This window comes from Notothenia coriiceps, unplaced genomic scaffold, assembly GCF_000735185.1.
Source record: "Notothenia coriiceps isolate Sejong01 unplaced genomic scaffold, NC01 NC01_scaffold00033693, whole genome shotgun sequence".
Taxonomy (NCBI): domain Eukaryota; kingdom Metazoa; phylum Chordata; class Actinopteri; order Perciformes; family Nototheniidae; genus Notothenia; species Notothenia coriiceps.
Window position 1 is genome coordinate 417,322 of NW_011366394.1, and position 23,569 is coordinate 440,890.

A 23,569-nucleotide genomic window follows, 5' to 3' on the forward strand; every position below is an offset into this window, starting at 1 on the left:
CAGTGTTGCTTAAAGTTGATTTGTTAAACTTGTTAGTCGACTAATTTCCACATCCAACAGAGGGCACTTCAGTGACTGTGTTTTTGTTTCCGTCTGATGAATCTTCCAATAGTCCAATGTTCTCCTTTTAAGCTCGGCTTTTTGTAGATAAATATCAGTTTTTATCTGCTCAATGATCCTCTATGTTCACCAGCCGGTCTCTAAAGGCACATTTCCTCTGCAGCGGGGTAGCCCTGTTTAAGCGTCCCTAAGCGTCCTCACTCAGACCTCGGGCGCCTCGCAGGCCGTCCGAGGCCGTGGCGCATTTCCATTACAGTTTAGGACCTGGGGTAGCAACGCAGTGTAGGCGGGGCGATCGGCTTTTTTTTGGCCAATGAGATGTAGGAACGTCGTCACCTCCTCGGTCGACCACGGTGTGCTTTTCTTTGACGTTGCCATTTTTGTAGCTCCTCCGTTTACAAAAATGCTGTGTAGAAAAATGCTGCAAAGCTTGCTTCTAGATATATATCCAACGCTAGGGATGATCTCGCATGCGATCTTGTGACAATTCTCTCTGACCAATCAGCAGTCGAGAGTGTTGACGTCACTAGTTCAGCCCTGGCTCTGGCCTGATAGAACCACGATTTTACGGGGCAGGAAAAAGAGGGAAAAAGTACCCGCTAGCCGGTGCTACGCTATATGGAAAGGCCACCAAAAAAACTGGCCTGGCCGCTTGAGGGCGATTAAGGACGCTTAAACGGGGCTACCCGCTGCAGTGGAAATGCGCCAAAAGCGTCTAACAAATTACATGTAATAGTAATAGTAATAATAATAATCACTGCAAATAAAGAAAGCTTCAAAATGCTCAAAACACAATGGAAACGGGGACACTAAAAAGTGATGCACACACCTGGGACCAAAGCACTTGTTGACATTTGAGGATTATATTCCCCTAATGGAAATGTTTTGGGCCGTTATAGTGGGTTTGCACCTATTGGTCACTTTAGTGGAACAAGAAAACAAATCATCTAAAAAAACTACTGCTAAATAAATATACATTTCTTCATTAACTACCCTGCAAGAAGCATTCGTTTTGTAATATATCTTTCTAGCCACACTTAACTCCAAATGACAAACTGAAAAAATGTGCACCGACAGTGAAATTATTCTCAATAATTTGAGAAGTCATTTGATAAAATGAAAAAAAAATCATATGCTCCAGACATCATTAATTTTAGTTTTCAAGTGCAGCTGCAGTCAAAAGCCCCTTCATCACCAGAGAATGGATCCACTGGCACAGCAGTCTCTTTTATGTTTATTTCACATTAATATTTGCCTTGCAAGTGATGCAGTAGAACTGCCATGCGAGCTGAGATTTGTAATTTGAAATTCACAAAGCTTAGGGGTACTGGAGGGTGTGTGTAAAAGATGTATGCACACACGCTGGTGTTTCATTAGATATGCAGTATGGCAGTGCAAAAATAACTCTTGTCTTTGTCTCATACTTACACTTGTACTTTGTTTCAAATGTTCTATCACCTCCTTTAAACATGTTAGATCAGCAATGAAGAAGATGGAAACCCTAAATGTTGAGATTTCGGAAATGGAGCAGCATGTGAAGGAGGTGGAAGAGCGTAACCTTGTGCTGAGGTGGAAGAAGAAGGAGATGAACGAGGAGCTGGAGGGCGTCACGGCCAAAGTGGAGGGCAGTCAGAGGGAGAGCAGACAGCTGCTGAAGGAGCAGGAGGTCAGCAGGGAGGAGGAGGCGGAGTGCACGGGGAACAGGTACGCACTACAGTCGAAAAAAAGACACTATGGCAAGAGCGTCAAGCTGAGGTCAAATAGTAGAACATTGAAAGTCTGATCCTAACCACTTTTCATTGACCTCAATTAAAGACATCACACAGTCATGAGAAGATATGAAGAAGTACTCATGGACATAAGACAACTGAAAAGAGTGGTTTTGGCTCAAGAGGTAGAATAAGTTGTTCACTAATGGAAGATCGACAGTTTGTCCAGTGTTCATGGGAAAGACACTGAATTGCCCCAATTAGCTATGGCTTTCCATTTGATGATGAACAAATACCCTTCAATTTCTCAGGAATACAGGAAAATAGACTTCTTTGAGATACAGTTTATTTTAGTTTCATAATGTCAGCAACGCCTTTGAATGGGAATTAGAATGAAATCCCGGTGAGCAGTTTGGCATCAGTGTATGAATGTGTATGTTGTGTATAAGCACTTTGCTTAGTTGAAAGACCAGATAGGCCCTAAATAACAACAATTCCATTTAATATTTACTATCCGCAGTACCTGAAATGACACGAGGCTATGAAGCGACTGCAGACCTTATTGAAAATGGATTTGCTGTGATGAAATGTCAATGTTCCAAAGATGGACTACTATAAGAGCATCCTTGATTCTTCCCCGTGTGTTCTCTCATCATGAGGTTTCATACAAAAAACGTATTTCTTCATTACCAAGGTTTGAATATTAGCAACTCACAAAAGTGAAACAAAGAGATTTGTTGATTTCGTGAACAAACGATGTGTGCCTAAATGTTTCTGCTGCAAGGAATTCTGGGATGGCATAATTTTCTTTTTTCTCTTCAAGAAAGATCAAGTGTCACCTACTGAAGGTGATTATAAAAATAAAACATCGTGAAACTTCTATATAGTATTTTAAAAAATTTTCAAACTTTTATCTTAAAGGTCACCATCATGCTATTTTTAGGCAATAGCATAGGTCTCAGATATATACAAATATATAAAAAACATGTCTATGAAGTTTTCTGCTCAACATACCAAACAGATCACCCATTCTAGCCATGCCTCATATCCCTCTATTTCAAACCTGTTACTAAAGTGCTGATTCGGGGTATAAAGCTTTAAAACAAACATTTTTAAAAGAGGGGGCGGAGCTTATGCCTGCTCATGCGGGACCCGGCAGATACTGTCTAAATGCTGCGGTGATTAAACGCTATATGTTCAAAACCACATCAAGGATTATTTCTGAAACAGTGGAGCTCAAATGCTTTCTCTCTCGTGGGTTTGCTACAAAGTGAGTTCCTTTGTATATCCTGCTTCTTACAAATACTCTCTCCAGTACTGGTTAGCTCTGAGTGTTAGCGATGCTTGCTAATGTAAACAAAGACCATATTACGTCCAAAACACGTCAGGCATTGTTTCTGATAGCAACTTTCTGATAGTGCTGTGGGTGTAAAGCCAGCCCACATTTTCAATATGACGTCATATCGGTTGGCAAATCTTGATCAGCTTCATTGTTCCCCCGTTTTTAGAGATTTGGGTACGAAGTAGGGATGGGAATTTGAACGCAAATGAATATTCGAATATTCGACCCCCAAAAAAACGGTTACCGATTAACCGAAATGAACATATCCTATAAAAAACAAAAAAAATGTGGGAAAAATAAAGAAATACATGTTCAAATAAGTATAGAAACCAAGTCGAATTTGTCAAATGTATTGAACTGGTGATCACAGTTTGAACAGTTGACAGCTATAGGCCTACAGCTTTCATGCTTAAGACATAACTTGGTTTTTAAATGAAAGGAGGATCATACACGAGCAACATAACGGGTTAGGGTAACGTAACCCTATTACAACAGAGATCAACAACCTATAACATGGCCTATGCACAGAATGCAGCTATTCAATACTCATTCTTGTTTAAGAATATGAGCATGTCTACTCAGGGGAGAGGCGGGTGCGGAGGCGATTCACAATCAGGCCAGCTGTAGAGAAGAGTAAAGNCCATGTCTACTCAGGGGAGAGGCGGGTGCGGAGGCGATTCACAATCAGGCCAGCTGTAGAGAAGACCCTCTCAGCTGGAATTTGGGCATAAGATGAGGTTTGAGTCTGCGTGATCTGCGTGTAGGGAGGGGCAGCAGCCATATCATTAGCTACAACTAGCTAGATCTGATTGATTTGGACATACACGCGAGTGAAGTATAACCGGACGCGAGAGAGAGAGAGAGAGAGAGAGAGAGAGAGATCAGCACCTGCAGCTCTGCCCGCTGTGAGGGACCGTTGAGCGGAGCAAAACATACCTTTAGACGTAACACACTTAGCTATGGCACTGTCATATACATTGAATTATTCCATTTGATAATATGTAATCAACTTAGGAACCCTTCCCAAAAAAAAACAAAAAAAAAATTACAATACGGATAGAATTGTAATGTGTAATCCCATCCCTAGTATGGAGGAAAAGAGAGATGGTTTTATTTTCTGACACTTGGTGAGTTCCCTGACACACTGGGGACACATATTTATGTATTTAAGACTTTCCCATAAATATTTATGTCTAATTTCATTCAGTACAAATTGTCCAACAAAGATCTTTGGACCACAGCCTCAGAGCGACAGGAGAGGTCTCTGCTGTGTGTTTCTCATGCTTATTATTATTCTCCCCACCAGAGGTATCCTGGAAATGAAGCTGCAGAACATCATGTGCGACAGGAAGCACCTGTATGAGAGCCAATCTGTGCAGCTCAAGGAGAAAAATAGGTACGGATTGATGTGGAAAAATGAGCTCCATTGGGGCATCGGTGATTAGAGCTGGCGGCCCACATGCAGTATCTGCTGCCAAGTACACGGGGAAAGTTTCAGGCAATGTAGTCCTCTCTATCTCCCTGATTAAACACTGTATCACCAATAAAGGCACTCTCAGGCCCAAAAGTGAAGTGTTGGTGTGAGAGTGTTGCTGTACTACTCTGTGAAGTGTCAGTGTTTACGTTTGACAACCATTCAAGACATTTTACATATTTGATTAGATCAGAGCTTTTGTTCCAACTGCATTCTAGCACGAACTCCAGAATATTTGACAGGAATGCATATATAATGAGGCTAATTCTGAGTTTTGTGTAGGAGTCAAAGCCTTATTTCACACGGATACATATTTAATAGGTGATTTTGTTTCTCTGCAGGCAGACACAAGCCCTCAAGAGGATGGAGCAGGCTTTGACTCTGGCCAATGAGCAGCTAGAGCACACGCAATCCATCTACAATGTTGTCAAATCTCAGGTGACCAGCAGATTGTGTTCCTTTAATTGAATTTTGAAGAATTTCTTTTAATTTTGGCACATTTTAGAAGCTAAAAGTTATTTTTCAAAGAAGTTAAGACGTTTTTTTTCACATTCACAACCTTATTGGAGCTTATACATATTTGGAATTTACAAGCAAACCTCACAATGTTGAAACACTTTGGTCTGAAAAAAAAGAAAAGGGCTAATTTACACATTTCGGAAAATTCTGATAATAAATGTCACATTGTCAGTTATTGGCACATTAAATCGTAATCTGTGTTACAACAGAAACTCGTTTTTATAGTTGAGCTTCCTGTCATTTCACTGATGTTCACAGTTTTTAAAGAGTCATGGGAAATGCGTCAGCACGAGTCACCGACGCACAGCAATATGAAAGGAAATCACAATGGCACATCGGGGAATTCATGCATTGAGGACATATTAAAAACAAAGCAACAAGATTCATTCAATTCCAATAATTCATTCATTTTGCTGTGAAGGCCGTTTAGACGAGGATGTGTCACACTTGTTTCAAATAGGACGAACTCTGATTTAGCCTTCTTATTCCTGCATGGGCTAACATCTTTTAAATATGGAGCAGTGCAGCTCATACCGCTCAACAGGAGGCCTGAAAACCCAGCAGAGACGAGCCCGGAGACTTTAATTTTTCATTAGTTTCTGGGAAAAATAGTTCCAGTGTCACTGGATCTAACGGCTATCAGAGAGGCCTCGGAGAAACTCTGATATATAGTATTCATTATTGTGTAATCAATGTTTAATGTTTGATTCAATATGCACTGACTGAATTTGATTTCAAAGTCTTTTATTCCTCGGTATGTAAACTCATGAAGTACAACCAGGGAACTAAATGATGATACATGCATACAGCTCTTTACTGAGATTCAGCGCTGACACACAGCAGATTTTTTTCCATAATGAACATTTTACCAGACTTTTTATTCCAACTTTACATTTTGACTTGTAGTTAGATGCTGTTCCTAACCAAGAGGCCAGGATTCAGCAGCGGATGGCGCTTCAGGGAGAGGTCGATGCTCTCAAAGTCGGCTTTGGGCGACAGGTGGGAGCAACATGCCTGGTCACTTTATCATAACAAGCTTGCAATGCAACTAACTGAAGCAGCCCTATTACTAATCTATATATTTTCGGCTATTATTTTATATTATACATTATTTAAATCGGTTTTTTTCATATATATTTGTTTAAAGATCAGCACCTGCANCTTATCTCGTGCCCTCATTGGTCATGTGTGCGTTCGTGTGTGTTGGAGGAGGGGCTCTGTAAAGAAGTCTGAAGGAAGGGGCAGATTTTTTCCGGTTGTGTATTTTCAAACTCCAGCGCACTCGAGCTGGTTTCTCCAAAATGACCTACCCTACCTTTAAGCTAATTTTATAGCAGCATATTTCGGCTGCACCAGAGAAAATAAACTTTAAGTGCTATCTGAATATTAATTGTCTTGTTTTATTGGGATTTTTTCAGTTATAATGTGAAAACGTAGCCTATATTGTTATAAACTAATGTTTAGGATGAAAAAGGCTTCGGATAACAGATACATTGAATCAGAATCAAGTTTATTGCCAGGTAAGTTTACACATACAAGGAATTAGCTTTGGTATCTGGAGGTGCGAACATAAATAATCTAAAAAAATAAGTTGCAAAGTATATAAAAAAAAGAAATATAAAGGATATCAAAAAATAAGTATTTTTAAGAATCAATTTAGCATTAAAAAAGAATGCTTAAGACAAGTATTTACACCACATTTTAATGTTAACTATACAAATAAAGCTTATTTCAATGATTAGACTGAATTCTAGGCTACGCTGCTTCAAGCTTGGGATAAAAGACATTGAGCATGATGGATAATATCGTCCTTTAGTAAGTAGTTATACACAAAGAAGGATTTCTAATGGATGGGGCTGTACGTAAGGAACTAATATACTTCTGTAGTTCAGCATTATCAAATGAAATCATTCCATTTAAACTCCGGTAGAATTAGAATTGGGAGGGATGAAACCCTCTTTAATGGTCACACATGCAGAGCACACAGCACACACAGTGAAATGTGTTCTCTGCTTTTAACCCATCCTAGTACCAGGAGTCTATACTGGGAGCAGTGGGCAGCTATTGTACAGCGCCCGGGGAGCAATGGGAGTGAGGGGGGGAAGGGGGGTGTCCGGTGCCTTGCTCAAGGGCACCACGGCAGGGCAGGAGGTGAACTGGAATCTCTCCAAGTAGCAGTCCACACTCCATATTTTAGGTTTGGTCGGGGACTTGAACCGGCGACCCTACAGCTCCCAGTCCAAGCCCCTACTGACTGAGCCACTGCTCATATGTGCGCAGTGCAAGTTCCAACAATCAGAATGAATGTTCCCTGCGTCTCATGGGGTCTAAAAACATATCACACCATTTGTATTATCTTTTAGGTTGCCTGGAAACACCGTCAGATCACTCAGGAGTATGAGGACGACAAACTGGAGTTGATGAAACTCACAGAAATGATCAACGTCCAGGAGCACGCACTTCTGGAAACAAACAGGAATCATGAAACAGCCATACAGCGCCGCAACTCGCTGTATGTTCACAACTTTACACCGATATTAGCTGCCAGGTGGATCTAAACTACAAATGTCAAATCATGTGTCTTGATGTGTGTGTGTCCCCGACAGTGGCGTTCAGCTCCTGGAGCACGAAGAGATGTTATTCAGCTCCTATGAAAAGGTGAACATCCAGGAGGCGGCCATAACTAAGGGCTACATGACACTGGAGACCCTGGAGAAGGAGACGAAGGATTTACAGCTGGAGATTAATGAAGAGGAGAGACAGATCGACCTGAAGAAGAAGGAACTGCCCCTCAGGAAAAAGTGGGAGGAGGACATCACCATGCTGCAGATAGAGGTAGGAAGAGACAGATTCACAGCCACATTCAAAATGATTTCTTAACAATGTGTTCCCAATCTGTTGCTCCACACTGATAGCACATAAAAAAAATAGGCATCTACACTACACTTGCTGCAAACCATACTAAAAAAATTGAACCATTGACTTTAATTAAATGTATTATGTCAACAGATTTCACATCACTGTATGAGGTATTGCTTTCAACTAACCTCATGTGAAATCTGTTGACATAATACATTTCATTAAAATCACTGGTTCAGTTTTTCACTATAATTACTTGAAGACGTTGTGGCTGGAAATATGTGGTAATGCATAGAAATCATTCAACAGTGATGATGACAGCCACTTCTCCTTTGTTTATGTCTCGTCTCATTCCTTGCAAAGAAGATATGTAATTACTCTTGTATTTTTTTTAACTGATATGTGCTTTAAAAGAAACCTCGCTGTATGGTTACTTTTGTCACAGCTAAGGTGCACTGTACTGTTAATACTAATGGAATCAATTGGCATTATTGTCACGTCGCGCCCATTTTCATCCGCGTTGATCATCACTCAATGTTCTATGTATATTTGTGGAGTGATGAGGCCCGCGCCTAGACGCCAAACTCAAACTATATGTTGCTTCTTATAAACATATCAAATAAACACGAGAGTTGTCTGACTGAACCGTAGTAGATGGGAACAAGCCCGATTTGTCAATAATGTGCTATACATCTTGAAATAAACATTTCTATACATTTTCAATTTCGCCTTAAGTAAATGCCCTAAACCATTTTTCTTAGCTTTTTTTTTTTTTTACCATATTCCAGTTTCTAGACGCCACACAATTCTACTGTTACTAGCACATACTGTCCCTCACTTTTCCACTATATAGATGAGAGTAACACCTACGTTACTTCCCAGGTGAAAATGACGGCCCCGCCCTCTTTTGGGGGAAACCAACGCTGTCATTTGAACGGCGGTCAATACAAATTCTGAAGTTTTTGCCAATCCGATCAGAATTTTTTTTAAACTGTGGATTTTTGGATCTTCAAAGAGCCTGGTTACGATGGCCAGACAGGCAAACAATTACATTAAATCATTGGAAATCGACAATCGGTCTTGATATATGGTTAAATTAAAATCAGTAGGCGAGGCCGTAATTTCTCCAGCTGTTACTCTCATGAGCGAGGCGGAACATAATAGTTTTATCATGCCAAAAAGCTGCTGTGTCATTTATTGCACCTCAAACATTAAAACAAATCCAGAGTTCAGTGTTTCTGAACTTCCTCTAAGAAAAAAGGACAGTAACAGAAGAGCTCTGTGGCTTCAGGCTTGATCGCCGTTCAAATGACAGCGTTGGTTTCCCCAAAAGTGGGCGGGGCCTTAAAGTGGACATCGATCGCCTACTGCTATATTTAACCATATATCGAGCCCGATCATCGATTTCCAATGTCTTAATGTAATTGTTTGCCTGACTGGCCATTGGAATCGGGCTCTTTGAAGATACAAAAATTTCTGATCGGATTGGCAAACTTCATTTGTATTGACCGCCATTCAAATGACAGTGCTGTTTACCCCCAAAAGTGGGCGGAGCCGTATTTTTGGCCCGGAAGTGACGCATTTGTTACTCTTATCTATAAGGCAGAGGTTTTTTTAAAACAACATTGTTCTTACACCATTACTACGGTTTCTTTGAACACCCACCAAAAGTAGAGATGTTATCGCCTCGTTTTTAAAACTGATCCACCCTTTGTTTGTTGAGGTGGAATGACTGTGTTCAAAAGTTTGACAGTGACGGCACTCCTGCACAAACATACTCTTCAGACAGACAAGCGGAAAAGAAAATGAATATCTAAACCAAGAGGGACAAACCAAACCAAACACTGCGCTAGATTCTCAGAGACAAACCGAGACACACATGAATAAATGATATAAAAACACAAACATATTCACTTTGCCATGCTCAGAGAGTGACAGTTGGGGGAAGGAGCTGGATCTGAGAGGGTCCATGAACGCCACACACACACTGAGTTTCCCTGTGGATTGGGTGTGTAGCTGCTCTGGATCACAGTGACTGATTTTGACTTGCTGCTGCTGGACCACACTTCTCTCATCTGAGCCTTGTGCTCTTTTGGATGAATGCAGTGTTGGATCTGAATTCACCATGTGCTGCTTTTTTTGAAAGATTCCCCTTTTCCCTTTTCTCCATCTGTTTACTCCTTCTGCTGTTTATCGCTCGCAACAACAGGACTTGTCGGCGCCATCCTTTTTGCTTTTACTCTTATTTTGTATAGTTTCTCTTATCCTCGGTTTCTTTACTCTTTCCTTTCTTAACTTTGTCTAACCATCTTGCCTTTCATTGTTCCCTAGAGGCATTCTTGATATTTTTTATTATATTTAATTAAAAAGCCCCTCGGACCTGATTTGCCTTTTTCCATATTTTCCCACTTTTCTTATCTGACTGACCTTTCATTTGGCTGTAGACACAGAACATTCCTACTTTTGTCCTATTGTTTGTGTTTGACAAGGAATGCCTGTTAGTTAGACACTCCTTAATTTTCTTCATTTCTTAACAGCCATTTGATAGATTACAATTATACTTTGCAAAGGAATTCGTAATCCCAAGAGAATAACTCCTATTGATCCCCTGTCTTCTTCTCTAGCGCCATTATGACGTTTCCTTTTAGTTTTGACTGGAATATCTCCACAAATATTGAATTGTATTGATATTGGAACTTTTGCTACGTCCCCCTGATTGAAATTATAACATTTATAATCCCTAACTGTATTTGTCCAATACTTTGGTTCATAGTGATATACTTAAAGAACTAATGACTTCCCATAAGCTCAGCTGTACAATTAGTTTTATGCTAAAAAAGCAAATGCTAGCACAAATTGCCAAAATATTGCTGTGTTCCAATGTTGGATTATTCCGTTTGCACACTTCCATGTAGAACATACACACTGTGCAATTACTTGCCTACTGTGTTCATTTTGACAGGGTACTGCTTACCAAAAATGATCATCGCCACATTTGAAAGTTTGTTCCTTTCAGTGGCAAATTGCTACTCGACAGAGCATTCGCAACAATATCAGATGGTGATTGTTGCCGGCCAAAAATCTGCCTTCTTGTTCGCTCACTTCGAATTTGTATTCCGGTAAACTTCTGCGACTTCCTCGGCCACCATGTTCACAAGTTTGCTGCTTTCTTCCTTGAGGGTAAGTGTTCAGTGTCCAACACTTTGATCGTTATGACTACAACTTTTTTCTCTTTTTTGCCTTACTCAATCAATAAAAATGGGCGTATTCACTCGAAAAAGGCAAGTGTTAGTGCATTTTTATTTTTTTTATTTTACTATACTTTCTTGTTTGCCTGTCCTTGTTTCTCTACCCTCCCTCATACTGTAAAGCGTCTTTGAGTTGTGAAAAGCGCTATATAAATAAAATGCATTATTATTATTATAAGAACACAAACTGAGACTCAGCGTTAGATAATACCATTGTAAACCTGCTAATCATTAGCACGTTAGCATTGTCTGCAGCTGCTAGCATAGCTGTGTGTCTCATTCGGATACTCGAGAAACTTCTCCAACTTTTTTAACATTTAATAGTTGCATCTCTAATTAGTCTGTTCATTCATCCGTCCACTCTGTCCTCATATCTCCCTCCACTTGTGTAAATAGCAAATCATCTCCTAAATCACTGCTCCCCCCATACAGCCTCTGTGTACAGAAAGTTAATCACTTGGGTCTCTCCTGTTGCGGGAAGTTTGCCAGCTCAATTCATTCTCCCGGTGAATTCACTCTCTATGCGAGTTTAATTTCCATGCTACAGCCTCACTTTCGATTTTGTTATATATATATTGTGTATTTGTATTCATCTGTGACCGGTTTATCTGCTCATTCCAGACGGACCCCCCGACTCCCTCCCTTTGATGGGAAATGTTGACAAAGATAGATCGGGCCATCTGTGAGACTATTGAAGTTCAATATAGTCTGAGGCTCTTATTTGCTCTATGGAATTTTAATTGCGGGAAAGTAAACGGGGTTTGATGTTGGATTTACTACTTGTTTATGAGTCGCTGGCACGTCCACACCTCAAGCACGCACACAAGTGCATCGATGCTCACGCAGACATCAGCGCAATGTGTGTGAAGTTGTGATAATCTCCATGCAGCCACATCTGAATATTGTTCCTGTAATGACCAGTCTGTTAAGTCACATGCATTCATAATATTGCCAGCATACAGGCAGATGTATTTGTGGAATATACACACAGTCAGTAAGGGAGTAGGATTTATAACCGGGAGGGGCTGATGACATACTGCACTGTCCCTGGGGTGGTGACTCATATTGTTTGTCTTCCTGCTGTTACATTTTTCCCCAATATGTCTGGGAGTTATTACCATGGGGAAACCTGCGGTGAATTGAGTCTCGATAGATGTGTGCAAGTGGAAGTGTGTTGTATGTGAGAGGCTTCACAGGTAGAGAGTAAGGCTGATAACACGAGGACTTGACTCTTCAGACTGCAGCCTAATTACCCATGAATATGAATGTCCAGCTTTCTAACTCAGGCAGGACTTTAGACCAGGTGGTAGGTGTGGATGCCAAACGTAGTCAAAATGGTGTCAATTGTTTTCGTTGTAAGCTCTGCTGAATATTCCCATTTGCAGATTTCATTGTACTGGCTACTAACTTGTTTTTTATACCTTTGCTGCTCATTTTCACTGTTGGGGTAGTAGCTCCAAATGATTCGCAATTACAAAAATAGTCAAGTATCTTAAGAGTTTGTATTGATATCTTACAAGTTAGTTCTATTGTGCGTGTATGTGATGTCCAGCACCTCTCTAGCAAACTACTTGAAGAAATTGATAATTACAAAATTGAGGGTTGGATTAAAATTACTTTCGAAGTGGCTTTAGCAAAAGGCTATTGTTTACCTGCCTGGATTACGGTGCCCAACATGTGCAAACGTGTGACAATGTCAACAAGCATCACTTTTTAGTGTCCCTGGTTCCATGTGTTTTGACCTTTTTGCAGCGTTTTTTTTAATTTGCAGCGTTTTTGACCAATGCATATTTATTGGCCACCATATTGGACAGATATTGCAAAAAATAAATAAATAATCTCAAATAAATATAATTAGTAGAAACATGCAACAAAAAACCAAGCATACATATAACATAGCAATAAGATGGTTGAATCAGTACAGAAAGACAGATGACAGTACATGTCACTTGTTAGACGCTTTTATCCAAAGCGATTTACATAATCTATACTGTGGGCAATCCCCACAGGAGCAATTTGGGGTGAAGTGTCTCAGGGACACAACGACATGCTGACTGCAGTGGGGTTTGAACCTGTGACCCCCTGATCCGAACACCAACGCACAACCCACTGCACCACACGCCTCCCAGTATAATGCAATTGATTGTTTGGATGGAGTCCCATTCTAATGCAGCTTTAATCGAGAATGCAATCTCCTCTTGCTGCACCTCTTGTTGTTATTACTGTGAGGTGAGGTAAGCCGTGTATATTGTTGTACACAAGGCAAGCATTCACACTTTTATTCATGTTTTCCCAGCTCAACAAGTTGTACTTTTTAAAGTGCACCTATCATGCTATTTTAAGGCATATATTATGGGTCTCAGATATATGAAAATATATAAAAACATGTGTTTTGCTCAGAATACAAACAGATCATGCATTTTAGACATCCCTCATACCCCTCTATTCCAGCCCTGTTAGAGAAACGCGGATTTTGGGTCCTTAGCTTTAAAAAAAAAAAAAAGAGGAGGCGGAGCTAATGCCTGATCAGAATTCTACCGGAGATAAAGTTAAATTCTGCTGTAATGAAACGCCATCCTGTTCTAAACCACATCAGAGAGTATTTCTGAAACAGTATGGAGCTCAAATGCTTTTTCTCTTGCGGGTTTATCACAAGGTGAGTTTGTTTTTTATTTCCTGCTTTTTAAAGACAAGTGCTCTACAGTACAGGTTAGCTCTGAGTGTTAGCGAGGCTTGCTAATGTAAACATAGACGAGATTACGTCCAAAACATACTCAGAGCTAACCTGTACTGTAGAGCACTTGTCTTTAAAAAGCAGGAAANGGCGGCGGGCCCACAGCACTATCAGAAACAATGCCTGACGTGTTTTGGACGTAATCTCATTTTTGTTTAGCAAGCCTCGCTAACACTCAGGGCTAACCTGTACTGTAGAGCACTTGTGTTTAAAAAGCAGGAAATAAAAAACGAACTCACCTTGTGATAAACCCGCAAGAGAAAAAGCATTTGAGCTCCATACTGTTTCAGAAATANTACCCCCGTTTTTTAAATATTTGGGTACGGAGGAAAAGAGAGAGGGTTTTATTTTCTGACGCTGCGTGAGTTCCCCGACACACCGGGGACACATCTTTATGTATAAAATACATCAAAACGTGCATTTTGCATGATAGGTCCCCTTTAAGTTTTGGTTTATCCACCTTATGTGGACTTTGGCACTCTTTAACCTGTCCGGGCTCAGGATTACGCGGGTAGAAAGAATTCCAGTGCATGACTTTTTGAAGGTTCAAGTACAGTCTGAACACTTTAAAGGTAATTCGCAGAAATCCTTTTAATGTCTTGTACGAGCCTAGATTTAGCCTGAGGTCCTTTACAGACGCAAAGAGTGATAGAGAGGGCTTTGAGTTGTCAAAGGTTTTCAAGGCTGTGGGGTGATTTGCTTGAGGAATTCAGGCCTACACTCAGTATTATCCACCAAAATCTCTTCTTCCTATATATTTTTTATACCCCTTAATACGTTTTTTACCCCAGTGGCCTTATCTGACATTGCTTATTGATTTTATGTTTTGAAACATGTGTTGCTCGCAATGTTTTCTAACATCACTAACCCCTGTAATCCCTGCTTTAGGTCGTGCTCTCGCTCAAAGAAAATCCAAAAGCTGACACTTCAGAGCAATATTACCGAGTATTAATATGACCTGCTGTCAAATATTTATGTAGAAGCCAGGTTCAAATGCATATTTCCATAATGTACTCCTCATTTTCCAGCTTATAAAAGCTTTAGTTCAGCTTCCCTGCTCTCATGTTCTGCTTATTAACCTTATAACCTTATTATGATTATGATGTCACTCCTAGTTTACTTTACTGACCTTTCTACGACGACCCTTTGTCCTTTATTGCCTTTAATTGAAAGGAACTTTGTAACCTCGTTTTGGGATTTTAAATAGGGTCATTATTTATTATTACTACACTTTGCAGTGTGCCATCTATTATGTGGAAGGCAAATTGTATTCCACTGTCACACGTACAATGCTTTACAGCGTTCATGAGCCAAGAAAGCAGCGATTGTTTGTGACAGACAGATGAAGAAAACAGAGAGGCAGGCAGGCAGGCATGAACAGAGACGCTGACACAGAGACAGATCAATGCAAAGAGAAAGACAAACATCAACGCGTTCGAGCAGACGGGGATAAAAATGTTAAGAGGGAGGACACGACACAGTGAAGAGATTGATGGAAGAGCGGAGAGGGGAGAGTGACAGATGTGCGCTGGGTGCCATTCATCATCAAGTGTTTAAGTGGTTTAGGGTGGTTACGTACGAGGACATAACTCAGATCAGTCAGACTCGTGAGAGAGGACTTGGGCACACACTGGTTTCAGACGTCTATACAAAAAAAAGATTGTCATGTATTAAAGGGGCCCTATTATGCTTTTCCTTAGGTGTGTTATATAGGTTTCTGTGCATGTAAATGGTCTGGAAAAGCAAAAATCCCAAAGCTCCCTCCCACAGATTCCCCCCCTGCCTGAAACGCCTCCATTGGACTCATTTACATCAATAACACAGTGATATTGCGCTTTCTTGGCGAGCGTTCGAACACATTGTAATTGATTGGCTAAGGGGCGGGTCATGTCTAAGCGCTTGACCAATCACAAGGTCTAAGGACAGAGGGTGTCGTATTCCTGCTCTGTATACACTGTAAAGCCCCCTCAGACAAATGTACATTTTTGATATTTGGCAATATAAAGAAACTTTGATTGATTGAATGGTTGACCAATCGGAGCAGATTTGGCTCTGGTTTCAGACAGAGGGTGAAAAGAGGCACAGGCAGTATGAGAACAAATAAAGCGCTTTTTGAACATTAAAGCATGGAGAGATGTCCCAGTAGAGACAGTAAATACTCAAATAAACCTGAAAATGAGCAGAATATGTCTCTTTAAAAGTTATGTTCTGTGTAGAAACTGCTCCTCATTGGCCAGTTGTGCACCAGCTCAGGTCAACATGATCTGCTCTTGGCTACGCCTCTGCTCAGGTGTCCCCGATCTCACCTAATCACTGCAAGGAAGGCAGGAGGAGAAGTTTTGGACACTCTGCTGCATACTGTGTTAGAAAGTATTTTATCCTGTGTATTATTTTGGCTTTCTTTCTGAGTTGAGTTTTGTTTTAGTTTAGGGGGGGAGAGTTCTGCGTCCTAAAGCCCATGGTGTGGCCGGCCCAGGCTTCCTCCATCTTTCTGTTCTTTGTTGCCAGTCCTCCAGACTTGTCCTATTTTAAATTAGTCTTCAATAAAATCATGTGGTTGTTGTAAACTCTATCTTTTAAATATACGCCACGGGTCACAGCATGAGCCCCAAATGTTGTTGCTATGCTGCGGCCGTAGCAGTCAGACACCATTTCAGTTTCCATGCATCTCCTGTCTGATTCTGTCTCGCACCTTTCACTCTCTATCTCTTCCTCATCTCCTCACTCTGGACTTCACTTTATCTTCCTCCATCTGTCAGCCTTTTATCAGTCTGTCCGTGTACGTCTCTGCTTTTCATTCTATCAGGATCAGCGTCTCCTTTTCTCAACTCTTGTTTCCCCGCGAGAGCATCCGCAGCCTTTCCAACACCTCCCTTAATCACATGGCAGTCATACTAATAAATGAAAACCTGAGTCACGTGACATTGACGGAGCGCTGCACACTGCGGTCTGTTTGAATCAGACTCACTGTGCGGAGAATTCATTAATCTCTTCCAGGGAGGGAAGGGGAAATGGGAATCATCCCTTTGTTCCACGCTGTTTTCGGATGCTCCGCAGATAATCTCTCGCGTTAGATGCAGGCACGTGAACATGCGCAGGTGCGTGTACGTGCACACACTGTATGGTTGAGTGGAGAGAAGCTAATATTTCATAAGCTGGGTCACTGCAGGTCAGACCCCTGTGTCCAACATTTTTCTACCCCCTGTTTCTCCTACTCTTCTCGTTCCCTCTCCTCTCTTGTCTCCATATTTCCTATTTTCTCCTGTCTCCCTTCACTCATCAGATTTGTTTTCCTTCTTTCTATTTTCTGCCCTGTCACGGCTCCTTGATCATCTCGGCTTTATACAGTACATTTTTTATATATAGACTTCCTTTATTCCCATTGCTTTAACGTCCCTGCTGAGGGACTGTATCTGCTTGAATTGCTCATTTCCATATGCACACCCTGCACAGGTGAGGAGGCCACTTCTCTCCTTATTTGTCTTTGTCTCTGTAATCTATTTTAAGTACTAGAACCATCCATCTGAGCAGGTGAAGCAGATGTGAGTTCATATCATCTTTATTCAAATGTACTTAACCAGTTTCTTTGAATTTCACATCTATAAGTATCTTTAAATAGTGTATACACAGCTAATAACCATTTGCTTTAATAAGATACTGGAGTTCTGTATGCCAGAGCAGATAATTAACTCACCCCCCCTCTGTGTACTTTAATCCAAGAGTATATGTGTTTTTTACATGCATGTAATCCCAGTGTGTGCCGGTCTACGCTCAAACAGTGTTTCCTACAGGTGTTAGCATTGTTAGCTCTTAGCCTCCGAGTTCAGCCATCTCCATGTTGAGAGGCTCATCGATTTGCTTGACTGCATTTCATTGGTTGGATGAATATTATTACCTATGCTATGAGGTAATGGCTATCGGCTCAGTTTGTCTGATTACAGAAAACTACAGGCAAGTTTCACGAAATCTGACTTAAAGGTGCCGGATGAAGAAAACACATTACGTTTCTCTTTTGTATTTTTGTCACATTGCGAGAGATACGGCATTATTGCTGCATTTATGTGTTATATGAATAAAAGCAAACATAATAATAATAATAATGCATTACATTTTTTATTAGAGCGCTTTTACAGGTTCTCAAAGCGCTTTACAAATACACATATCAGACATGTAAGAGTCATTACTGTGGACATTACCCACAGAAGCAAATGCGGGTAAAGTGTCTTGCCCAAGGACACAACGGCCTGACGCAGTGGCGGCCGAGGCGGGATTCGAACTGGAGTTCACCAACGCTCTAACCACTGCGCCAAAACCGCCCCAACATGTGCTCCTAACCTGGACAATTCATTAACGCCACCTTGTGTAAATCCACTTCTTGTTTAAACTCTATGAACTTTAACACATCTTATTTGTAGCGTCCATTGTTTCCACATTACCACTTAAAGCTCATGAATAGCCCAATATCTAAAGAACATCATGGTCCCATCCTCAGCAGCAGCCAAATGCACTGTTTGGCCTTGATGGAAGTCTGCATGTCTACCACTGCCTTTTCAGTTTGTATTAAATCATATTCTGAATAAGCCAACCATCCACTCCTGTATAAATACAAGACACGCTGTTTTCTTGATTTCCTGTTCCATCCGATAGAAATAGTCTAGACATCGTAAACACATTTTATTCTTCCTGACATATTTTGGTATCTTGCCAAACTTTGGGATCTCCACTAGAATTTTAATAAGGAAACTTTTTGTGTTGCCCGGACCAACAACTTAAGATGGCTCTGGCTTCTTCTCAAGATTGAAAATTGTAAAAAAAGAACTGTCCCATAGCACCGCTAGAGATTAAAAAAAAACTCAATGTTTAATTGATATATAAGATGCTAATTTTCTATCATTGATCTTAAAAGTTGATCAATAAATGATGTCCGCACTACATATTTTACACCTCACTAACTGCAGCTGTTTTTGAGTCTCGCCCAAAGGCCTGAATCCAAAATGCCTGAAATGTCCCCTCTTTTAATTTTCATGTCTTCTCTTGTCCTCCTGCCTGTCTTTTGTCTTTTGTGCTGTCTTGTGTACCCTTGCCTCCCTCTCTATTTCTGCTGTCCACAGGGATTTTAGAATATTATAAAAACAGTCCCTCCGGTGGCGTTTTAAATTGTGCTGCCTTTTATCTCACTTTGCCAGTTGCTTGTCACCATGTGTGAAGTAGCTCCTATATAAGCAATACAGTACATTTAGATGAGAAAATGTCTCATACTCTTTTTTTAATCCCCTGTGCAACACAGATCTTAAATACCTGGAGGACAAAACAGACAGTAGCTGAGATTTGTTTCTCTTCATGTTTACTTATTCATTTATTTGAAGTCTGCTCTTGTGGGAAATGTATTTTATTACTAGACCTTAATGACAGTGACTGGAGATTTGTCTACATGTGCAGTAAAGTAAAAGCTTAATATACATGCAGTGTGACTCGTCATGTTCTTGTCTCTCTCTGTCTCTCAGCTGTCAGAAGCACGGGACGAGACACTTGAAGGTCTGAATCGAACGATTGGTTACAAAGTGCTGAAAGGAAACGACCCAACGGCTGTAGAACTGATCAAGAAGATTGAACAGGTACACACAATCATCACAATGTGTTTATGTGTGTGTGTTTGTGCACACATTGCATATACGCATGTATTTGAAACCCACCCTATGCATGGTATGGTATACAAATATCAAGATGACCTGTTATATAGGTACTACTTACATAAACTCAAATGTTTCCCAGAGAAAGACTTTCAATCAATATTATGGTACGTTTTATTTGGTCGCCTATAACTTATTGTTATATTCCATTTCCACATTCGTCATTGTATCCTTTTTTACGGTAATTGTTCATTGAATATTTTAACCGGTTGAAGGATTTTAATGATCTGACATCTGGATCCGAAATATCAGAGAAACAAGCTGAGCAAACGTAAGCTCGTATCCCGTCTCTCAGGACAGATGTTTGTTTCCAAACTGTTTTGTTCCATGATTTGACTGATTTTACCCACTGGATCTGTTTGTTTTAAAGAGGATAAGAAGCCTGCCTATAATTTCGACTCCAGGTTAAAACCTCCTGAACATCGAAGCTATCTTAATCTTGAGAAACTGACTGCATGGTCCCAAGATACTTCAAATCTGTGTCATTTGTCAAAAAGGCCTATTAAGCTTTGGGTTTCCCCTTCCCTGTAGTTTCTCGTTTTTGTGCATGTAAATGGTCTGCAAAGGGTAAAATCCCAAAGTTCCCTCCAGAGGGAGTTTCTCTCCCACTGGCTGAAACACCTCCCCCCACCCATTGGACTCCTTTCTTTACTTCCTTGACTTCGTGACATGATCACTATGTAACACGTGCGCTCCTATTGGCTAGCGCTCCAACACATTGTAGGTTATTGGCAGTTGCGGCTCCAGAGTATTTTTGTTGGGTAATCTATGGTAGGGCTAACCCATACAGTGGTGGGGCTCAAGTCAGTATTTGCAATGTAATTACATACACGCTATATCGCCCCCCTTGACAGTGAAACGCCACGCGTGAGGTTTAGATTATTTCCCTGTCTCAATCAGAATGGAACTGTATGAAATAAAACGGCACATTTGTGTTGTAGTAAATAAAAAGGGATCACTGTGAACGTGACGTATGATAGCACACGTTGAAGATCCAATGGGGATACTGAATGGCGGTTCCGATTGATCTTGATCAGTAATGCATGACGCAGACCCAACGTTTCGTTGCTCTGATTGGCTGTAAGTCTATTCAAATTGCATTCGGAGGCATTTTGATCTGACCGCGGCCGCGATGATATTATAACGCCAGAGAATTTCCACACCTTTAGTGTATAAGACTCCCCCACTACTTAGACTCTTCCTTGCACCCCTCTTCTAGCATAAGCCCGAATGGTCTGAACCACATTGCATCAGTAACGTGCACTTGTTGTTACAGCAGGATCAGTTTGTTTGTTGTGGACACGACCCGTATATTTTCGCAAGCCGTGTTCTCAACATTTTGCTTATTATTTAATTGAATTTGCTACTTTATCATGGTCGAGCTAAGGTGGGGCTAGGAGCCATTTCCGTTGGTATGGCTGTACCCTACCCACCATAGCCCTTGGGGCCGACACTGCGGACAGGTGGTGCAGCCAGAGGTCAGAGTCATCCAACAGGGTCATCCACAAAAAAGTACATTTGAAGAGTGTCGTGTGGGAGATTTACATGTAGAACTCATCGTATTTATATGTCCCCACACCAATTACTACTTTATTAGCTAAGAGCATGAAACGCATAATAAGTTACCTCAATGAAGCCTCGCTCCAGACGTTAGCAGCTAACAGCTATCGTTAGCAGCCTACAGTAGCAGCTAGCAGCTAACGTCCAGCTAGCTCTCCTGTAGTTCGTAGTGTGAGCGCTAGGTGCAAACGGCGGCCCGTAGTTGAAGCTTGTAATTAGTGCCTTAAGCCTAGAGGCTGTATTTATCATGCTGATATTGAGAATTAAGTTTAATATTGCCTGAAAGCCAAGACTTTGTTTAGTTTGAAGTCAGATGAAAACAAACTGTCACAGACCCTGCCGTGTTATCTATGATTACTATTAAGCGCTTTTCCATTCATAATGTGAGCCAGGGAAGGGGGAGCGGCGCTGAGAACAAGCAAGTTTGCGACCTGGGTATTAGGGGGCAGGTGCACAGCACCAACCTAGTTCTAGCAGATAATAATAATTACAACAAAGATGCAAAAAGTATCGTGTTAATCCATCTGATTCGTGCTCATTGCTGTTTTAGTCCTGTGTTGCTTCTAATTAGTGTTGTGCTAGTGTTGTTGCCTATTGAGGCTGCTTTATGAGCCATGTTGGTGAACATAAACCTTCCATCATTACCCCTCCTCCCTTGCCTCTGTGGTGTTTGTTGTTGAACGGGTTGTTCTGTGTAGAAACTACAACTGCTGCATTTGGCGACATTAGATGTTTTCCTAATTTTCATGTGTGTTGGCAAAAATAATAATGCCCATCGGTGGTCTAGAGGGCTGCCATCACCCACCCAGTATTCATCTTCATTCATTCAGAGCTGATTTGGCTGTAAGTATCGGGTGGCCTGCTATATAGTGTGTGATAGAGGAGACTATGGAGGACGCGTCCTAAATATCTCAGAAGTAACTATCGTCGTGGTGCGCGTCGGCTCAAATAGCAATGAAGATTTCTTTCTCATATGGAAGAAAATAGCCCCAATATTATTATAGACTGTGTGAAACGTACCTGTTAGTAAATGCAACGTTTTGTTCAGCCGGGTAATATCCACATGTCCCTAAACATGTTTTGTTTGGTGTGGTTCCTACCTTTTATAATTTTCAAGTCATAAATCCTATCGATTAGATTATGATAGACTTTTGAAACTAACAAGAAGAATAAGGAGGACTTTTACAAACAAGTAATAGAGATTTTTTGTCCAGATAGGATAGCATGGACTTCCATCTTCAAGTCAAGGTAAGACTGCAATTTATTGAAAATGGGGATTCCTTACTAAGCTTTCGCCCGTTGTTTTTTTGATTTACGTCATCACCAACAACAGCGTTAATGGTTATGGGTGCCATAACTTGATTAGGTGCTATGTGTTAGTTTGTTTGATAGGCTCTGTCTGTGTGACAGGTCTTTATTTTATATACTAAGTTTTTGTTGTGTCCTACTGTCCTTATTGTAGTTTAGGTTTTAAAGCATCATGTGGGCTTGTTCTGAATGCAATCTGTTTGTGTCTTTATGTGTGTATGGCCGATCAGAGTAAAAGAAAATGCACTGACTTTGGTAATTAATGTGCTGTATGCATTCAGAATGTGCTGAATATAATGTTTTATGACCCTCATATTAGTGATTATTGATTATAGAGTAAGTTTGGGTCTCAATAATTTGTGCGTTCCATAATCATGTCTTAGCTGTATACAAGCATTTGGTATAAAAATTGTTATTAGGGATTTAGTATAGGTATAATGTATGTTATGTTAGGTATGTTTTATTTAAGGTTGTTATTTTATTGTATGATATATTTATATTTATTTGCGGTGAGGGAATGGTAAGGAAGCGTGTCATTAAGTCATTGTTTCGGCCTCTTTCCGTGGCCATTCGGTTGTTCGGGGCCAACCGTTTGTCCCTTATTTTCTGGATCGCCCCAATGAAATTTCCGCATTCGTGCATCCCTAGTATATTTTGTTAATAATTTACATACAACCACATGGAATTTGTGTTGTGTGGTTCCAAGTGATATCTGCTGGCCGCCCTGGTGCCAGTGCATATCATTTGATTGTGGCTTCCCCCACACACCATCCCAATGTTTGTCCATCGCCTTGGCTGCTGTTATCAGATATAAGAATCAGCTTCTCCTGTATCCGGCTCTCAGGTACGCTCTCAGGATGTGACGTCTGGTCTCCCCAAGACTATTTGGTCTCGCAGGTACGGTCTGTTCCCCCCTGCCAAGGGTACGTCTCTTCAGGTACGTCTCTCAGGTACGACACTCCAGGGTACGACTCTCAGGTAAGGGTCAGTCAGAGGCAACCCTCAAATAAATATCAGAAACAAAACCCAACATGTGTCCTGCCGAGGAGAAAGATCTTCTTGCTGA

The 23,569-nt window shown here is 40.8% G+C and overlaps 2 protein-coding genes across 2 annotated transcripts in view; both read left to right on the plus strand.

Annotated features, from left to right (window-relative positions):
* The window catches only part of ccdc146 (coiled-coil domain containing 146), a 39,730-nt gene extending 39,489 nt beyond the window's left edge, over window positions 1-241 (plus strand). The window contains exon 8 of the mRNA XM_010790044.1: window positions 194-241. Coding sequence (XP_010788346.1) covers window positions 194-241 — 48 coding nt within the window. The remainder of the gene's footprint in view (window positions 1-193) is intronic.
* A 7,081-nt stretch (window positions 242-7,322) lies between these two features.
* The window catches only part of LOC104961712 (coiled-coil domain-containing protein 146-like), a 16,517-nt gene continuing 270 nt past the window's right edge, over window positions 7,323-23,569 (plus strand). The window contains exons 1-4 of the mRNA XM_010790045.1: window positions 7,323-7,616; window positions 7,711-7,939; window positions 19,450-19,560; window positions 23,348-23,440. Coding sequence (XP_010788347.1) covers window positions 7,525-7,616; window positions 7,711-7,939; window positions 19,450-19,560; window positions 23,348-23,440 — 525 coding nt within the window. The 5' untranslated portion in view covers window positions 7,323-7,524. The remainder of the gene's footprint in view (window positions 7,617-7,710; window positions 7,940-19,449; window positions 19,561-23,347; window positions 23,441-23,569) is intronic.